The sequence below is a fragment of the Natator depressus genome, chromosome 5 (genome assembly GCF_965152275.1).
Source record: "Natator depressus isolate rNatDep1 chromosome 5, rNatDep2.hap1, whole genome shotgun sequence".
Taxonomy (NCBI): domain Eukaryota; kingdom Metazoa; phylum Chordata; order Testudines; family Cheloniidae; genus Natator; species Natator depressus.
The window spans coordinates 11575229-11596127 of NC_134238.1; the positions used below are offsets into that span (position 1 = coordinate 11575229).

Below are 20899 nucleotides of genomic sequence, written 5' to 3' on the forward strand. Positions count from 1 at the left end.
GTTGAAACCAGGGTGACTCCTTTGTGCTTAAAGTAGAACATGTGATTAAACAGTTGCGGGCCTGGCACCTTAGATGTCACATGTATCTCTTTTCATAGATTGCAATATAAAGCTTGTGCTTCTCTGTGGTATTATAGCAACAGCAGGGCTATAGTTAGAGATCCGTTGGTAGTTTCAGTGTCAACCTCCGCTTTGGGAGACAAGATGATCAGAGCGGAGCGGTAACTGGCTATGTCCAAACTACACCACTGCGTGAATTGCAGAGCTCACCAGAGTGTTGCTATCGAACTGCCCCATGTGGACGCTGCTGGCGGGAGCAGAAAGGTACCTGGTTTGCTTTAATGTAGACCTTTTTGTTTGCACCAGCAGCATCCACACAGGACAGTTAGAGTGCAACACTTTGGGGTGCTCTGCAATTCACGTCCCTGTCATCCGTATTGCGGCTCAGTGTAGACAAGCCCTGAGTCACAAAAAGTCCGCTGCTTTGCATTTGGCATCCAAGTTGTCGGTCCTCAAATTATCATTACTATTTTTAGCCCTGAATTAAATATCTGCCTTTTTTAAGCCAAGGGTGAGGGGCATTAGTAGCATGTGATTTTTTTTTTTTCGACTGCTGTAACCCTTACTTTTCGAATGAAATTTCTCAGGGCATTGAGTTTCACAACTCAGCCTTTTGGGGGGAACTTTAGGGTTACTTTGATTACAGCCATAGGGCTAGGTGCTCCACTGAAGTAAAGTCCTACATCTTCATGGAAGAGAGTGGAACAGTGCCAGCTTTACACCATCAGAACCTTGTAAGTTCTAGTTTTTGCGAGTTTTTTAAGTGAGAGATCATTATTATTTAGGGATCTTTGGGGCATAGATTGTGTACTCCTGTGTTTGTACAGCACCCAGCACGACCCCGATATGGAGCTTTCTGGTTGCTGCTGCAATGTAAATATTAATGAAAAACAAAAGTCACACCAGGTAGTCCTCTCAGTGGGGTAGCTGCTTTATAGACTGATGTGAAAGCAAGAGGTATAGTCCTGGTCTGACTGAAGTCGAGAGCAAACCTTCTGCTAAGAAAGCCTGCTGCTAGACTGCTTGGTAAAGTGCAATGTACTTCCCCTTCCATGTCCCACAGTCCCACTGTGAAAGCCAGCATAAGCACCCCTGTGTGTGCTCCCAGGAGATTAGGGAGGGAGTGATGGGACTGCAGTTGTGCCTGTATCTTTACTGAGGCCTGGCCAGGTATGGGATAACTTCTGGAGCCAGTCTTGCCCCCGTGCTCTTCACACTGCACACCGTAAGAACCAGGCACAATCTGGTCTGGAAGCAGAGAGCCGGCAGAAGCAGCAGGGGGACAATGAAGTTGACTATGCATCTCATGAGCTTGATCATTATTTTAAAAAATAATTATTTTACGCTAAATACAATATTTCAGTGCCCTCCCTTTTCAGTGGCCAAAGGGGATGGAGGGAAGTGGCTACCTTTGTAGGCCTGCCTGAAGAAAGATGTCAAATTCACAACCCTGGAAACTGAACTCCTCCATGTAAACAAGCAGATTGTGTCATCCTAGAAAACCCCGAGCAAATTCAGCGCAGGTCGCATCAATGCAGGCTCTCCCTTTACTGCCTGCTCCGTGTGATTCAGCACTGACGTAGAGGGAGCTGCTTGTAGAATGAGGGGCTAGTTCATTCCTTGGGATCAGTTTACTGCTTGGGCTCTGGGAATAGGCTGAGAAGAAGGGTGCACAAACCAAAACACCTGCAATTTACAACAGCTGCACACTCTGTTTTCTCACTTTACTTTTCCTGGGAATCTTTTCCTTTCCTAAGCATGCTCAGCCCACATGCACAAATGCCGAACAATCCCCAGAACTGAAGAATCTCCAGTTACTCCTTGAGCCAGTGCACCCCAATAGCTTAATTATTATGGTGTGTTCCAACAAGGCCACATGCCTGACTTTTACATACACCCACTAAGGATCTATCACCATCCATTTCCCAGTAATATACAGGTTTGCCGGTCTCTAAACATAAACCCTGAACCTGGTGGTTCACCACCTTTAAACATAAGAACATACGAATGACCATACTGGGTTAGACCAGTGGTCCATCTAGACCAGTATTCTCTCTTCCAACAGTGGCTGGAGACAGATGCTTCAGAGGAAAGGAACAGAACAGGGCAATTATCAAGTGATCCATTCCCTGTCGTCCACTCTCAGCTTCTGGCAGTCAGAGCATTGCGTTTTATCCCTGGCCTTGCCCAATAAGCATTGATGGACCTATTCTCCATAAATTTATCTAACTCTTTTTTTAACCTGGTTATACTTCTGGCCTTCACAACATCTCCTGCTAATGAGTTCCACAATTTGATTGTGCATTGTGTGAAGAAGTACTTCCTTCTGTTTGTTTTAAATCTGCTGCCTATTAATTTCATTGGATGACCCCTGGTTCTGGTGTTGTGAAAAGGGGTAAATTTCCTTATTCACTTTCGCCGCACCTTTCTTGATTTTATAGACCTCGATCATATCCCCCCTTTAGTCGTCTTTTTTCCAAGCTGAACAGCCCCAGTCTTTTGAATCTCTCCTCATCTGGAAGCTGTTCCATACCCCTGATCACTTTTGTTGCCCTTCTCTGTACTTTTTCCAACTCTAATATAGCTTTTTTGAGATGGGGCGTCTAGAACTGCATACAGTATTCAAGGTGTGGGTTTACCATGGATTTATATAGTGGCATGATGGTATTTTCTGTCTTATGATCTATTCCTTTCTGTTAGCTTTTTTGACTGCCTCTGTACTTTGAGCAGATTTGTTTTTTAGAAATATCCACAAAGGCTCCTAGATCTCTTTCTTGAATGGTAACAGCTAATTTAGACCCCATCATTTTATATTTATAGTTGGGATTATATTTTCCAATGTGCGTTACTTTGCATTTATCAACACTGAAGTTCATCTGCCATTTTGTTGCCCACTTACTCCCATTTTGTGAGATTCCTTTGTAACTCTTTGAAGTTAGCTTTGTACTTAACTATCTTGAGTTATTTTGTGTCATCTGAAAACTTTGCCATGTCACTGTTTACCCCTTTTTCTAGATCATTTATGAACATGTTGAACAGCACTGGTCCGAGTGCAGATCCTTGGAGGACCCTGCTTTTTACCTCTCACCACCGTGAAAACTGACCATTTATTCCTGCTCTATGTTTCCTATCTTTAAATCAGTTACTGATCCACGAGAACACCTTCCCTCCCCATGAATGCTAACTTTGCTTATGAGCCTTTGTGGAGGGACCTTGCCAAAACTTTCTGAAAGTCCAATTGTCCACTAGATCACCCTTCTCCACATGTTTGTTGGCACCCTCAAAGAACAAAATTCCATTTGAGGTCAATCAGGATTGGGGTTATGTAGCACTTCTGACAACCCTGCTTCATAGACCTGAAAACCTCTTAGGATGGGATCTTCTTTCCCCAAAATATCTGTTATAAATCCCGAGAAAGAGAGGTTTATGGTAGTACCGCTGATATAAATTTAACTGTAATAGCCAAACTGTGGCAGTAAAATGTAGTTAGTGTTATTTTCTACTGTTCTTCCCTTGCTTACACGTTTATTTTAAGTATCCCATCACGTATTTGGTATTCAGTCTAATTACAATCACAGTTTACTACTGAAGAGTAGCTTGCAATACTACATGTATGAAACACATTTCACAGCTTGACATGGAGCGTCACAAAAATGGATAGGAAATCATCATAAAACCAACAAATGATTACAGGGGAGCAAGAGTCTAGAAGTGGTCAATAAATGAAAGTGAAGTGGGTTTGTTTTGTTTGAAGGGGCTTTTGAAAATGTTATGCCTGAAACACACATAATTTCTTCAGCTGAAGAAAGTCCACCGAGAATTAATGTGGACTTTCATTTGCTCTGCACTAGTCTTCAACATAACTGTACCCTTTATGTTATCCCTGAAGTTTGAAGGGATGTGGTCAGATTAAAAATCATATTGCAAATATTGCTTACCCAGATTGCGAATTACAGTTCATTAAAATGGAAAGAGACATTAAAAACTAATTAGGGTCCTGATCCTACTTTACTGTATTCACATGAGTAGTCCAGTTGGGCCTACTCACATATATAAAGCTAAGCAGGTAAATAAGTCTTTGAAGATTCAGGACCATACCTTTTCATCACTTTTCCCTGAGGTTTCTAAAAAAAGCAGACCCGTCAATTTCATTTTCACTTTCTAGACAATGTCATTGTCCACTTCTCGTGCACTAGCACCGTGCTGTAATTTTTGAGCTGCAAACACAGGATCTGATTCTGCAACCCTCTCTGACACGGAGGGGCTGCCCACAAAGGTAATGGTTACTCAACGTGGGAACAGGTTGCAAAATCAGGCCACTTACAAGGGAAGGTTTTGCTTGTGTTAAAAGTGTGCATGTGCAAACACACACACAAAAACCCTATATATATATCCTTAGTAATTTAAAAGTGTATGGAAATATTTCTGTTGGTCTTAAGGTTGCAAAAAGATGCATTTACAACTCATAAATCTGTGGTCAAGTTTCACCTGTGTCCTTTTTTAAGGCGACTTTACAAAGTATCTTGAAACTTAAGAGAAGATCATTTAAGAGTAGTTGTCCTTCAACATGCAAGTTTATAAGATCTTTACATTAATGTTTATGATGAGCCCAATAAACTTACTTTTTTTTTTCATTTTCTTCTGCTTTGCAGGTTTATGACCGGCCCCCAAAGCATTCTGCTCTGCACTATGACCCAGGCCTCCAACAGGACTTCACCAGTGACACCTTAAAATCAAAGCACCAGCAAAAAAGCAGCAACCAGCACCATCTTGACTGGTCAGCAAGCTCTGACACTGGATCTGCTTCTCAAAGTTGCTTCCTCAATACAGAATCCAGCCGAGAAGCAGCTAGCGCCACCAAGGTTTCTGCTCAAGAGCCAGTTTCTTTCAGCAAGTCTCAAACAAAGAAATCTGGTGCAGGAAGCACATGGAGTCAGTTGTCAACCAACAGTAAAGAGCTGGCTGTATGCAGTGCAGTTCCATCGCCAAATAACATCACGGCAGCATCCCAGCCTAGCAATCCATCAGAGTGCAATGGGCTTTTGCCTCTAGTTGATAAAGAGGGAGGAGGCCAAATGGAGATCCCTGACCAACCCACTGGGAACACAAAGAAGAAATCCAGCAAAAAAGACTTAATAAATCAAACCATCCAAAACACAGATGTAGAATGGGTGAAAAATGCTCAAAAAGCATTTGAGAGCAAAACCCATGACAGCATGGAAGGGAAAAAGGAATCTTATTCAATGGACAAACTGCTAGAAGCATCGCCCTCGAGGCAGAACCCGAGTTCTGCTAATGGTTCTGAGAGTGACACCAGTCACGTACGAATTACTATCCCAATAAAGACTCCGACAGCAGATATGTCTGGCCACAAAAGGAAAAAAAGGCAATCTTCAAAATCTTCAGCAGATAAAACTATCCAGGAAAAAAGCCTACCTTCTGGACTTCCCATGAGCAGTGAAGTAGCAAACAGGACTAGTTCACAACTGGAGGGGAGCAAAAAAGATCTTCGAGCCACAAAGCAAGGGAAAGCTCCCGAGAACGAGTCCCCATTGACAGCTATTGAGAGCAGTGGGGTCACTGACAAAGCTCCCCCAAATAGTGCAGGTAGGCTCAGAAAATCTGCAGCTGGAACTTCCATGTCTGCTCCTACCAATCTTCCTTCATCAAGCAAATTGCCAGAAGTCCAGCACCCAAAACTTGTAGCAAAACGGAGATGGACCTGCAGCAAACCTAAAAACATGCTTCAGGAAACCTCCGTGGCTACATCTGAGAAGCTGATGGTGGAGCCTCCTTCAGCCTATCCCATCACTCCATCTAGCCCTCTGTATACCAATACAGACAGTCTTACTGTGATTACGCCCATCAAGAAAAAAAGAGGACGACCAAAGAAACAGCCTTTGCTCACTGTTGAAACCATCCACGAGGGAACCTCCACCAGCCCGGTCAGTCCAATCAATCGAGAATTTCCAGGCACAAAGAAAAGGAAGAGGAGACGGAACCTGGCTAAGCTGGCCCAGATGGTCCCAGGGGAGGACAAATCCATCAGTGAACTGAAATTTCACAAAAAGGTCGGCAAGCTGGGCGTGTTGGATAAGAAGACCATCAAGACCATCAACAAGATGAAGTCCCTCAAGAGGAAGAATATTCTGAATCAGATCTTGTCCTGTTCCAGCAACATAGCTTTGAAAACAAAAGCCCAGCCACCATCCAGCGCAGGAGCTGCGACCATCGATGCCAGACTAGGGAAGCAAATAAATGTCAGCAAGAGGGGGACTATCTACATTGGCAAAAAACGGGGCAGGAAGCCAAGAGCAGAGCTGCAGCCCCCTCCAGAAGAACCTAAGACAGCCATCAAGCACTCAAGGCCTGTTTCGAGCCAGCCAGAAAACCCAGCAGTGCCTTCCAACTTGCAGTCACTTGTGGCATTGTCACCAGCAGCTATTCATCCGCTTTCAACACAGTTAGTGGGGTCTAATGGCAACCTTAGCCCTGCAAGCACTGAAACAAATTTTTCAGAGTTAAAAACTATGCCAAATCTTCAACCCATCAGTGCTCTTCCTACAAAAACCCAGAAAGGAATGCACAGTGGAACTTGGAAGCTGTCTCCACCCAGGTTAATGGCTAACTCACCTTCCCATCTGTGTGAAATAGGTTCTCTGAAAGAAGTCACGCTGTCACCAGTGAGTGAGTCTCACAGCGAGGAAACCATACCAAGTGACAGTGGAATAGGTACAGACAATAACAGCACTTCTGACCAAGCAGAAAAAAGCTCAGAATCCCGCAGGAGGTACTCTTTTGATTTCTGTACCCTGGACAATCCAGAGGCCATACCATCTGACACCAGCACAAAGAACAGGCATGGTCACCGGCAGAAGCATCTCATTGTTGATAACTTTCTCGCTCACGAGAGCATTAAAAAGCCAAAGCACAAGAGGAAAAGGAAAACCCTGCAGAACAGAGATGACCTCCAGTTTCTTGCAGACCTCGAGGAGCTCATCAACAAGTTTCAAGTGTTCAGGATTTCCCATAGAAACTACACCTTTTACCATGAAAATCCATATCCTAGCATTTTCAGGATTAATTTTGATCATTATTACCCTGTGCCATATATCCAGTATGACCCATTGCTCTATCTTCGCAGGACCTCTGACATGAAGTCTAAGAAGAAGCGTGGTAGACCTGCCAAAACCAATGACACCATGACAAAGGTGCCTTTTTTACAAGGGTTCGGTTACCCTATTCCCAGTGGGAGTTACTATGCACCCTATGGAATGCCTTACACATCAATGCCTATGATGAATCTTGGTTACTACGGTCAGTATCCAGCTCCTTTGTACCTGTCCCACACACTTGGAGCAGCTTCCCCATTTATGAGGCCCGCAGTGCCCCCACCCCAGTTCCATTCAAGCTCTCATATGAAGATGTCCACCACTGCCAAGCATAAAGCCAAACACGGAGTGCACCTGCAGACACCTGTGGGAATGAGCCTTGGAGATATGCAGTCCTCCTTGGCACCTCCAAAGGTTGGAGGAACCAGCCTTTCTAGTGGCCGACTTCACAAAAGAAAACACAAACATAAGCACAAGCATAAGGATGAGCGGATATTGGGGGCACATGAAGATCTGAGCGGTCTTTTTGCTAGCAAGTCCACCGGCTTCTCCAGCCATGCAATCAGTGAAAGGCTAAGTGGCTCAGACAAAGACCTCTCCTTGCTCAACGAGAAAAGCAAGCATAAGGAGAAACAGAAGCACCAGCATTGTGAAACGGGACACAAAGGCTCAAAGAGTAACTTTGAAGTGGATACACTGTCTACGTTATCGCTTTCTGACGCCCAGCAGTGGACGCAGAGCAAAGATAAAAGTGACTTGAGCAACGATCCCATTGACTCTTGCACAAAGAGATACTCGGGTAACGCTGAGACTAGTGCAAGGTCAGAGTCCCTGGACATGTTTGGTGAAATCAGTTCCTCCAGTGAAAAGCGGGACAATGATGCAAGTGGGAATAAAAGAAGAAGCTTTGAAGGGTTTGGAACGTACAGGGAAAAGGACATTCAATCCTTCAGGATGAATAGGAAGGACAGAAGTACCTATGATTCTTTGGCCTCTTCAGGTAAGCCCTGAATTTCTAACCTGAGCAAAAAGGAGCTTGGCATTCTCAACCGTTATGTTCCTTTATAAAAGTTAGACACTTATTTCTCTGTCATTATATCATTAAACCCCCATGATTATCCAGACTTTGGATTGTTGGGGGCGCGGGGCTGGGGGTGGCAAGTATGTTGGCTAGATCTAAAGCCAAAACCTTTTAAAGACATTTTGTTATTGCATGGCATTTTTATAAATATTTTCTCTGCTTCTCTCCTATTTATCCTCACTTCTTGCCTTTCCTTTGAAAATCTCCTGGGCACTGGCTTATACAGGGTCACTGCTATAGGTAACTGCTGGCAAGGGGAGCACTGCAGACTTTCCTCTTGCTGGAATCCAGTGCCTCTGACCACGGTGAATTGAGTCTTTGCTTGCACAGCCCTTGGAAGTAGAGCCATCATACTAAAGAAAGATTCTCTCCTATGGCATGGAGAGCCTACAAAAGATGCCGGTTGATCACTAGTCTTAGTCCCATTAGGTGTGATGGGAGTTAAATGGTAGCTGTGGGACACGGATCCAGCCCCACTAGTTGTGTGCTGTAGTGCCAATCAGGAGACCAAGGTATCCTGGCGATTAGGCAGTTTTTGGATGGATAGACAGGCAGAGACCCCGGTTAGAATCCTAATCGAATTTTCTCACTTTCTGGTCAGCAGGAGTCATGCACAGTCATGCCCTTCAGACCGGGGTGGTAGCCGGGGGAGCCTGATGTCACTGAAGCAATAAGCCCTAGATGATTAAGGATCAAGGTGGATTGATTTTTAGCACTTACGACTTAGAAGAGAAGGTGGATATGTGGGACTGGAAGGAAGGAGGGGACCTGAAGCTCCATTTAGGGCTTCAGGGCTTCTCTTCCCCACCCAGAAGAAGAAAGGGATCTGAACCTTGTCTGCAGACAGAACTGGACTTTGCATTATAAAGCTGCCTTCCTGGTAATGACACGGAGACAGGGTGGTTTGCTGCAGTGTAAACAACTTTGGCTTGAGAGCAATCCCAGAGCTCCTGCACCATCAGATATCCCATTGTTCTGTCATACAGCACATTTCACGCTTGGGTTCTGGAGGAGTGTGCACCTTATTGGGATGGCCAAGTTTGGAGGAGATTCAGAGCTGGATTCTGATGTGCTAGAGAGGCACATCAAATTTGGGTCATTCCTGGCCTCAAAAATGAGGAGGCAGAATCGCTGTTGGGGAAGGCCCTGGGAGAGAGTACAGAATTTATGCAGCCTGCCCATATGAGATTCTTAGGCTTTTGATTAAGAGCCAAATACTGCTCATGTTTAAGTTAACTGGATTATTCCATTTCCTTCACTGCGACTAGGATCTGGCCTTAAGTAAAGAACAGCAAAGTTTTAAATGGGAGAGTTACTAGGTAAAGTACAAAAAATCTAATATTCGTCCTGCCCTCCCTCTGGTGTACTAGGCAAATAGTCACTGTTTGACCAGTCTGTAACCTTTAGTCAACAGAAAACCAACCAGCAGCTTGGAAATATATCCATTAAAATTGCCATATGGAAACAGACCCATTGTAACAAATGTGTGACATACAGAAATGCTGGAATGAGACTGAATTTATTTCCTGGTCATAGCAACCAACATGGATGGGTCAGTTCATAGAATCATAGAATACCAGGGTTGGGAGGGACCTCAGGAGGTCATCTAGTCCAACCCCCTGCTCAAAGCAGGATCAATCCCTAAATTTTTGCCCCATATTCCTAAATGGCCCCCTCAAGGATTGAACTCACAACCCTGGGTTTAGCAGGCCAAGGCTCAAACCACTGAGCTATCCCCCCCCCTCCGCCCCCCTGTCATAGGGTGGGGTCATTATGCATGGACTGCAGTGGCTTCTATTACAATGATATGTCCTAACGCATAAGGGTTCAGAGCCCCCATCATTTTTATCTTGAGTACATGATGGACATTACTGATTTCCCAGTATAGTAGCAATTGCACTTTCATTTTCATGAACCGGAAGAACTGCTGAATCTTAATTTTCCAAGATAATCCATTTAATATATGAAAAGAAGATTCTAACTAAAGAGGAAAAAAACTAAAATAACTGAGGACACTTTGAAATTGAGCCCTAAAATCCCCCTACATTTCCCACCAAACTGACTTTTAGTTCAGCTGAGGGTAGAATTCTTTGTTAATAAAAAGCCTGATTCATTTTGTTTTCCATTGGTGCATTATTAATGTCAATACAGAATAAGATGAAGTGGTTAGACCTGCAGTTTCTGCTTCACTGCACTCACTGTTCCAACTTTTAAAAATGTCTTACTTTCATGACTGCTAATAGGTGTTGTTCCCCCATGACCTAATCCATCAAGTTGTAGATTATGAACTGTTTTCTTCATTGTCAAAGTATTATTTAGATGGAAAAATCATCCACATTTAGGTAACCAGAGCCAGCTAACCAGGGCCATAACTTGCACGACAAGAGGGAAAATATTAAAACTAAAGCACTCTGCCAAGAAAGGTCTGGAGCCAAGACTGCTCATTAAAGGCCAAGACCATCTGTCTACTTATGATCTTCTAAGATCTCAATGCCACTTTTTTTTTTTTTTTTTTTTTGCCTTTCCCCTTCATTGGTATTCCCGGTTGCAGTCTGCTCTTGAAATTGTCCTCAGCTATTAACTGGTGTCCACTGAGGATGGATTAAACTTTTCCATGATAACCTTGACCTTCTTTCTCCTAACTTACCTTGTATTTCATGGAAATGAGAGCCAGGAAAGCACTGTGAAACATGTAGCTCTCCAGCTGGAGGCTGTTCCATAGCTGTGATAGTTCTCATCATCAGGCAGTTTTAATCTCCCACTGTTTACATCTAATATATAATAACGATAAAGAAAGGCTTCCTGAATATTCAGACTAAAATTTAATGCAGATTCACATCTGACTTTCAGGGCAGCGTTGTCCTATTCTGGTAAATCTTATTGCATGATGTTTCAGTCACATGTCTTCAGCAGTATATGGGCACCATTTATATCTCCAGGTTCCTCTTTACTAGATATTGCTGGAGGTAAGATATGTAACTAAGAGTATGCTGTATAAGGAGATAGCCATGATAAAAGTCAGGAGGGAACCATTTAATTCGATCGAGTGCCCATATACTCCTAACAGTTTGCCGTGAAATGGGCTGCTGGAAGTGCTATTTCATTTTTTTTTAAAATCACTATTTGTATTCCAGTAGTACCTGAAGGCCCCCGTAGAGATCAGAACCCCACTGGGCTACAAATCGGTCACACACAGAGCAAGAGATGGTCCCTTCCCTGAAGAGGTTTCAATCTCAGTAGATAAAAGGATCAAAGAATCATGATCCCCATTTTACAGATAAGAAATAGAGATATTCAGGGATTTGTATCACATGGGGGGTATAATGAGGGAAGTATAATAGCAGTTCCTTCCCTCCCTCCCATAAGTGCTGTGACAATAAATACATTAAAGCTTATGAAGTCCATAGCTACTCTGGCCATGGAGGTCCTATAAGTACCATAGACAGATGCTATCCAATTAAATATAGGTTGTGAGTCTAATGGAGACAGCAGCAAAGACTGATACCCAAAAAGCTACTCTGTACAGCACTGTATTACTGTATATCCCTTTCCTGAGACTGATCACGATCTAGGGGTTATTTTATGCTTAGATTATCTCTGCAGGTCTTTGTAATTGAAGATTACACAGGAAGAGATTATCTAGCACGCATATCAGACATCCTGGCTCAAACATCAGCTAATAGGGACAAGGTTTTCATCAGATACAGTGTAGATACTATGCACCGTCAATTTACAGGAGTATAAAGTTAATCATATGCAGCTATTAAGAAAGGTAGTAATCATCAATCTCCAAGTGTCAGGTATTTAGCATGATGAACATGCATTATAAATTAATACTTAACTCTCCTACAAAATATCCTGTAGTCCCAGCCTCCACCACTCCACATGGCACCAGTTTAACGCAAAAGTTCAGTGGAATCAGTATCTCCTTTAGATCACGGATGTGAAGTACAAACAGATGAAGCTAAGAGAACCAGCAAAGAGGTCGGACCAAGGTCTAGGCATCAGCCAATGCCTGCTAGGACATACAACAGATCTGTGTGTCTTTTTAACAGTTAACCAAAAACATGACAAAAAGGAGAGTAGGAGAAATATTGGGCTAAGGATCTAGAACAAGTGATACAATGAAATGGATGCATAACCATTCCAGTGCTGATACGGTATATACTGCTTTAGAGGCAATCCCACAAACACACAAGTGAGTAGCTTAACTCGCTCGAGTAGTTCCATTTTAATCAATGGGACTTCTCCCATCACTAAAGTTACCCTCATGCCTAAGTGTTTGTAGGAATGGGCCATCTACGCAGCACAGAATAAATCTCTGGAAATCCTCACCAAATAGTCCAGTAGTGTTGCCTGATTTAAAACAAGACTTGATTTGCACATAAACAAGCATGGCAAACTGTTGGCAAAGTCGAAACCTGTTTTGTTTTTTTGAGGGACAGCCTACACTGTTCTCTGATGCTGCTGCACCCTCTCAATGGGCAGATGGAGAGAGCTACTTTTCACTAGTGGGTAAAGTGATTCCTCTTTCTGTGTGCAGAGAATACCATGTTAGGGATAGTCAAATAGTATTAGTCCACCCCTTTATTCAGCAAATATTGCTGTGGCTTGCTGAATATCGTATTCCATGAGTAGGTTTTTGTAGTTCCACAGTCTAGATCCGATTGCATATTTGGCAGTGAATATGTTATTGGATGAATAGCAGCAAAATTTTTCAAAAAAGATATTTGATTAATGCGTTCTTTCTGGTGAATGTTTTCTCATTCAACCTGCTCTGAGATATCTATATGTATTTCTATGCTGATCAGATCTTATATGTATAGATGATATGTATTATTATTTATTTTTTGTATTATCAAAACATCTAAGACCCCTAGTCGTGAACCTACATTGTGCTAGGTGATGTACAAACACAGACCAAAGTGCGTGCCTGTGTGTGTGTGTGTGTGTGTGTGTGTTCCCTGCTCTGCCACAGACCTCCCATAAGACCTAGTCAGGTTGCTTAGCTCCTCTGAGCCCTACCTGTAAAATAGGGGTAGTAACACCTTCCTACCTTGCAGGAGTATTGTGCGGATAAGTTCGTTAAAGATTGTTAGGTGCTCAGATATTTTAGGGATGGGGCCAGATAAGTCCCTGAGATAGATACGAACATGATATTCAGCTGATCAATTTCATTTCCCATACACGTTTGACATATTAACTAGCTTCATGCTGCCTACAGATGCATCTCCACTGTGTCTGCTTCTCACATTCAAAGCCCTGAGTAGCTTCAAACACCTGCCATTTAAAATCAACCCATAAAGTCAGACATTTGCTTCTGTCCACAGGATCTGAGGGACAGAACAGGTAATATTCAGTTATAGGTTGAAGGTTTGATATGTCATGACTCAGCAGGGCTTGCATGGGAGCTTTACCCAGGGCCATTCTTTATGTATTCATTCACCTACATCACAGTGTCTGTGTAGGCCGCTAGATGCTTAGGGATCTCTTAAAATTGCAGCTACAAACTAATTGTGTCCATGGCCTCAGAAAAGATCTCCTGGGCCTTTAGGATACATTGCTGCCTGGTTTGCTTTCTGCAGTGTTAGTTATATGCCACTGCAGATGCAGAAAGCCATACTAGCCTGACCATGCTCTGCTCTAGTCTGGCACTTCCTATGTAGAAGGGATGAAGAGAGAAAATAATAGACAGGAGGAATACAATGAATCAATATGGATCAGTCCAAAAGGCAGCAGCCTCAGCATACCAGCTGCCTGTCAGTGTGAAGTTTTTGTAGGCATCACAGCAACGGAGGGTTAAGAGCATTTTAATTAACAGCTTTAGCTTGATATCCTGCAACATTAACGTTAAATAATAATTTAGAGAAAAGAGTCTTCTATTTAGAGAGCAGACACAAATTGACTTGACTGAGAAAGACAAACGCAGAACAATTCCCAGGTAGGTGTAGAAAGAGAGCGATCCTAGGGGAGAAGTTTTGGATTTCTGTTTCATCTTCAAAGTGAGTCTTTACAGTTAAGTAAGCATTTGAGAAGGCTGAAGAAATCTTAATAGTAATCAAGAGAGTCGCTTAGTGGATGGCATGCAGCAGTTTGCACTTTGCTTCAGCGCCAGATCGGACTTATTTTGCACATAGATTAGTGGTAATTGCAAGAAACTCAGGGAGCACAGATGACTGACTGCAGTACAACATCAACTGTTAAGAAACGGAAGGGCTAGATGGCTCATAGGAGTTTAGTAATGAGAGATTTACGCCGTCAGGTCACTGGTTAAAATCTGGTCTACAATAATAGTGACCGAAAGTCAAATAAGGGTGCTGACATCATAGTGATGCTGGAATACAACTGTAATGATGCGGTTGCATGATCAGTCAAACAAAGCCTTTATATAACCAAGTTAAATAAATAGAGAGCCAGTTTTGCTTTACATGGGGACCTGGCCAAGATGACTCATAAACTGCTGTATCTGTCATGTCTGAAACTGTGTGTAACGGGAGTTACTGCACTGGCCCCAGTGGAGTTATTTCTGCTTGACTTCTCTGTTAAAGTGATATCAAAATCTGACCAAACCACCCACTCTTAGACAGCACTAGAAAGCTACTAGGCACACCATGGTACATGACTATTCTATGGAATGCCAAACAGATAGGAAGCGGAATGGCTCCAGAATTATAAAATGGACTATTGAGGTTTTTCACCTCTAGTTCAATTCCACCCAAGATTGCTAAGGATGGAGAGTTGTTACCATCTGATGGTGGCTTGGTAGCCTATCTGAAGTCACATGGTTTTACCCCAGCTGCCAGGGATTGGGAGAGTTCATCTCATGAAAGCTACAACCACACCTGTCCTCCCGGTTGGCATTCCCAGATGAATGACAATGTGCATGGAGTGGTGCTCTTACTTGGTTGTCTTTGAGGTGGGAGTGGGTAGGGAGCTTGTCCTGCCAGTACACATTCTGTGGAGAAAGAGGAGACTTCTGTCATTCAGATGGTTCCAAGACCATTACATTCACTCAGTATCTCTCACCTCACCCACCCACGTGCCCTCAGAAGTTTAGTCTTGTAACATCTTTCACCCCAGCAAAGTCTCTCTGCCCTCTTCGTTAAATTTTATGGGACAGATTGTGGTTCCTGCTTTAGTACAAAGCAACCAGAAAGCCAGATCAAGCCTCATCTCTTGCTTAGGATGAACCTCCAGGTGGCATAGAGCTGTCATTGCGGTTCGCTGTTGTCACCCTTCCTGGCTCCCAGTACAGTGGGAGAAGGGGGCATAGACAAAAGTCCCTCTGTACTCCAACTATTTTTAGGTGGCAGAACAGCCTCTTGGGGCTGTGGACAGCCAGGTGTAAATTAGAGCAGCCTTTAAACTGCTGTAGCTTACTTCAGAGACTGGATCGGTCCTGGGCCTACCCTAGGATCATTTTTCCCAGTCTGTGTTGATCATAGCTTGGACCCTGCTCACAATTGGGGCCTATGTGTATCTTCACATCCTTTGTTGTTTTAATCATAGTTTTAAAATAAAAACCTGGGAGAGTTGCAGATTTGAGGGGGGGAAAGGTAGACACCAGATTAGTGCAAATTTCCTGTTTTTGTTCTTAGCACAAAACCTCAAAATCACTTTGAACAAGTTCCCTGACCTCAAGTATATATCAGAGTGTGGGTGGAGTCGCACATTTCACAAATGGGCCCTCTAGAGTGTACACCAAACAAATTGTCTCCAGGCAGGGCAGGGTAGAGTTTGTGCACGTGTGTGCAGTAACCCTGTAACCTCTGCATCACCCCTGGGCATTGGAACACAGACCGTGTTCTTTCCATGAAATGAACTGAATGACACAAATGAGGTAGGATCAGAAATTTGAGACATTTGCAACAGGATGTGTCTGTGAGATGCCAGGCAGACACTGGGAATTGCCAGCCTGCTTTTGAGATTTGTTGTCATTCAGTTGATTTGGTTTTAATGACTGCATCTCCTTAAAAAAGGAGGGATTACATTGCATTAAAATATATGGCACAATCTGATCTAATCTTCTCTTAAAAATTAATGCACAGCATTATATAGCAGAGTGTGCATTTCGCAAGCACAACACTCACTAGCTCCTACAGTGTACGGTAACAGTGATATGTGTGGTAAGATAGATCTTTCTAATAATACTGTGCAATGCAGCTGCTAGTTAGTAAAGCAGCGAGGGGTATCTGGTCAGTGAGTGGGTGTGTGGTTCCAAGTAACAATGATTTCCTCCCACACTGAAAATGTATCCATTAAAGTTAGCCAAATGAGCTGCCCAGGTTCTTTCAGAAAAGGATGAACTTGGAAATATTTAACAGAGTCATTCTTGTGTTTAAAACAACAAGGAATCCAGTGAAAGCGACAGAGTCCTGTGGCACCTTATAGACTAACAGACGTATTGGAGCATGAGCTGTCGTGGGTGAATACCCACTTCTTCAGACGCAACGTTTTTTCGTGGGTAAAAAACCCCACTTCTTCAGATGCAACGTTTTTTACCCACGAACGTTTATGCCCAAATAAATCTGTTTGTCTTTAAGGTGCCACCGGACTCCTCGTTGTTTTTGTGACTACTGACTAACACGGCTACCCCTCTGATTCTTCTGTTAGGGTGTGGTTAGAGAAGGAGGCAGTAGTTCAGATTCTTCTTTCACTTAAATCAGGATTAACTCTAATTGAAGTCACAAGATTCCCTATCATATAAAATCGGTGTGAAGCAGGCCCAGATTCAGGATTCCTGAGTTCTCTTCCAAGATCTACTACTGCCTAGCTGCATAACTTCAGCAAGTTACTTAATCTCTCCTGGTTTTCCCTTTGAGGGGATGATATTATAATACTTGCCTACTTCTCAGGGTGTTGCATGACTTAAATTAATTAATGCCGATAAAGTGCTTTGAAATGCTGGAATGAGAGGACCCAAAGAATTATTGTTACTTTATTGCACTTTCTGCTTCAGTTTTCATGCCTGACCTGAAGATAAAGTCAGTCAGCAGCAAACATTTCTGCATCTTCTTGTTCAGAAGCTTTTGTGAATCAGGAAGCCTAATGAAAATATGAATGATATTGGTATGTTTATACTGTTCTCAATGTTCAGGGGAGGAGACATCACTTCTCACTCGTCGAAGTGCATGCAGCATACTCGTTCTTCTGTTTCTTAATATATTGCCTTACTAAATCCCCACTTACCCAGTGTTTAGTGTTTATACAGGATGTGCAACAGGGTAGAGGGAGATATGATAGTCATCCTGTGATTTACAGAAGACCTAATTAATCCCCAGTGACAATGCCACATAGAACAGGGACTCCTCCTGAGCCCTTGAAACTGTTATCTCTTAACTCTCTTTTATTCCTCTGTTTTCTTATTATGACTGATGTTAATTATAGTGATGTAGCTTCGGTGACTGGCAACACGCACCCAAGAGAACGCTGCTGTCTCCCAGATAGTCTCCCCATGGAGCTGGTGTTGGTTTAGCATACAAACTCATTGAATCCAGTCTCTAGGTTACTCTGTTTCATCAAATCAGAAAGCAGCTCATTAGGCAGCTACTCTGGTTTAATTGTTTTAGGTAAGTAAACACATCAGCACAGCATGCATAAACTCACTAGCCAAGCACTTACCCCTTCACTGCGAGAAAAACTCTGTAATCCCAGGTTTCGGTGCTTCGGTGTTTAGAAGTTAATGGATTACACAGAGCAGAGAGGGTAACATTAACAATGGATGGTGTAAAAATACAAGCTTACGTCAGCAAGCACTGATCCCTGCCATGTGATGGGTATATAAACCTTTGTGACTCTGGGCCTGTCCTGGGACCAGGAAATAACATTTATTCTCTTTCTATCACCGCTGTTTCTCCCACCCCTGCCTCCCGTTACAGATGGTGTTTAACTTAAGCTCCCCATTCATTTCCCCCACCCTGTTATTAGAAATGGAAATGCAATGAAGATCCAGGTAAAATTATCTGCTGTGAGTGATCAATTGTCCATTTTTTAATGGTGCCCACTGCTAATTAGCTCTTAGGCTCACATTCAAACAGAAGTGAAACTCGCATGAGCACAACTCTGCTGACTTAATGGAAGCCAGTGGAATTGCATTTGTGTTACACCAGCTCTGCTGTAGGCTCTTTATTGTTAATGGCTACATAAAGACAACAGTGTACCACTGTTTTTGAGTCTCAGTAGCTCTTACTACAATGCTAGCAAAAAGGTATGAGTAGACACCGAAGATGGATATAGACCAATATTGACAGTCATCTAGCCCACACACACCTCTACCAATATCGAATTGTACTCAGCAGTATGTTCTTCAGATATTTTTCCAGATCAGCTTTAAATGACTGAAATAAAGTGGATTCCACCACTTTCCTGGGAGGCTATTCCACAGTCAGATAGACCTCACTGTTAGGACATAATTTCCTAATATTAAACCTCCTATCTATATGCAGCTAGTAGTGTTATACATTTTATACATGTCAGATCAACATTCTTTAGACTTTGCCAGTGTAGTATAATTTTGTAATTCTTGCCGTGTTTAAAATTGAGTAAAGGCACTTCAAAGGAATATGAAATTTATCAGAAGGATCATTGCAGCTTTACAAATCTATATTAATAGCCAAAAAAGGCACTGATCCCACTTTCTTGTAACTAGAAATGTACCAAATCCAAAATGTGCCCCTAATATTTTACCTTAAAAGACCAAATCGCAACTTGGGTTATCTTTCAGTAGGAACTTTATAGATTTTCCCAGCTTCCAAGGGAGTTCTTTAGAGAGTTTTGTTTCATCCAAATGCCATTGTTCTCTTGATGACTATCACACTCCTACAAGGAAATTTGCCATTCGGGGATTACATTGGTTTAAAAGGTCCTAGAAGATAATGTAAAAGAGAGAGAGTGAGAGATTTGCAGAAGGTGGCTTGTGTAATTCACACAAAAAGGAAAAAAACCCAGTTTCTAAGAAACATGGAGGTGTTGAAATCTAATCAGGTACATGTGCTTTTGTAATTAAGCAGATGTCAGCTTGATGTATTACAGAGTATATGGCACATGCACTTTTTTGTTTAGTATATTTGATGCATAGTGATTGCTACATTGCATCCATATAGCCCAGTATCTTGTCTCTGACTGTGGCCAATATCAGATGCTTCAGAGAAAGGTGCAAGAGGAAGATAGACAATTATGGAATAACAAGACCATAGGGGAGATTTCCTAATCCACCTCATTTAGAGGTTTGTTTTTGCCCTGAAGCATGAAGATTTCCCCTCTCCCCCGCCCCCACAACTAATGTAATTGTAGATGTTCTCATCTTCTTCATTCCAAATCTCCTAGAGTTTCTGGCACCTTGTAATACTGTGGTTAAATCCTTCTACAGGAAACTGAAGGGAAAATGTGACACAGACCACCAGGAAACACCAGAAAAGAAATGGTCAAAGATAGGTGTCTTCATGAAAAACAACATTTCTTTTGAATTTTTGTGTTTCCTCTTGGATGAGCAATCTTCGAGTAGACCCATTGATGGCTGTAGGAAATGAGATCTATGAAAAAGATTCCCATCTTTAAAAAGTGGATTTTTAACCATTACACATGGCCAAATTTTGGCCAAGTATTCGATGTTCTTTTAAGCAATCAGCTATGGATAAGCTACAAAGAACAACTGTTGTGCTCTTTGAAGCTTTAGGCTAGGGAAAGAAATAATTTAGGAGAAAGTTGTTGCAAAGATATTGTTGCAATAAACATAAAGGGCCAGATCCCAACTGGTAGAGGTAAGCCGATTGGCACCAGCTGAGGTTCTAACCCCCAGTTCTTTAGCTGTGTTACTAAAAAATCCTTTAACATATCAAAATCAGAATAATAATTCACCATTTATGCTGTTTAGTTTTTAAATGTCACTTGACTTTGTCAAAGGAGCTGCACTGGTCAGTTTCACTTTCCATTTATATTCCTTCTTACTTCCTAGTTCTTGCACACTGTCACGATGCTGTAGGGTTTAAGAGCAGAAGAACACAGAGTAGTGTTTAACTGTAAAAACACTTTTCGCTGAACTTTTTTAATGTCATAAAAACATTTTCTATCCATGGAGTTGACACTGTCCTTCTAAGTGTCCTCAATTTCAAGCAAAAAATCTTGTCTCTGAGTCATACTTGACTAACCCTGTTGGTAGATGAGTATTCCTCATAGAAGAAAAGCCAAAAGGAAGCCACACTAATTCAGAACTTTCACAAGACACTCTCTCCTTTAGGGGGAATTTTGCTTCTCTTGCTATTTTGTTTGTTTAAAAAAAAAAAAAAAAGTTCAGTGATGTCTAATCTTCAGGAATGCACCTCATCTTCCAGCCCACAAACTGTTGGCAAAATAAAAACCCCTATATAGAATGTACTGTTAGGGTTTGTTTGTTTTTTTCTTCAGAAGTATAAATCACAGCCTTAAGTTTTTGCAAATTAAAACACAGGCTTTGCACTGGAAAGTTGGTTCTGTTTCCGCTGGCCAAACATTCTCTGCCCCTTCCAGAAAAACTGTGGACACCGGGCTGGCCACAGTCCATCTTTGAACTCATTTGCAGTCTTTATGCTGCCAAACAAAAACATACATGGTTTATTAAGTTGCAGTTTTAACTATGTTGTATATGGAAATTGCTGATGGCACCTCTCTG

At 42.4% G+C, this 20899-nt stretch overlaps 1 protein-coding gene across 1 annotated transcript in view; it reads left to right on the forward strand.

The window, feature by feature from the left end:
* Positions 1 to 20899, forward strand: part of SETBP1 (SET binding protein 1) — a 315053-nt gene that overhangs the window by 214932 nt on the left and 79222 nt on the right. Inside the window, exon 3 of the mRNA XM_074952307.1 lies at positions 4713 to 8172. Coding sequence (XP_074808408.1) covers positions 4713 to 8172 — 3460 coding nt within the window. The remainder of the gene's footprint in view (positions 1 to 4712; positions 8173 to 20899) is intronic.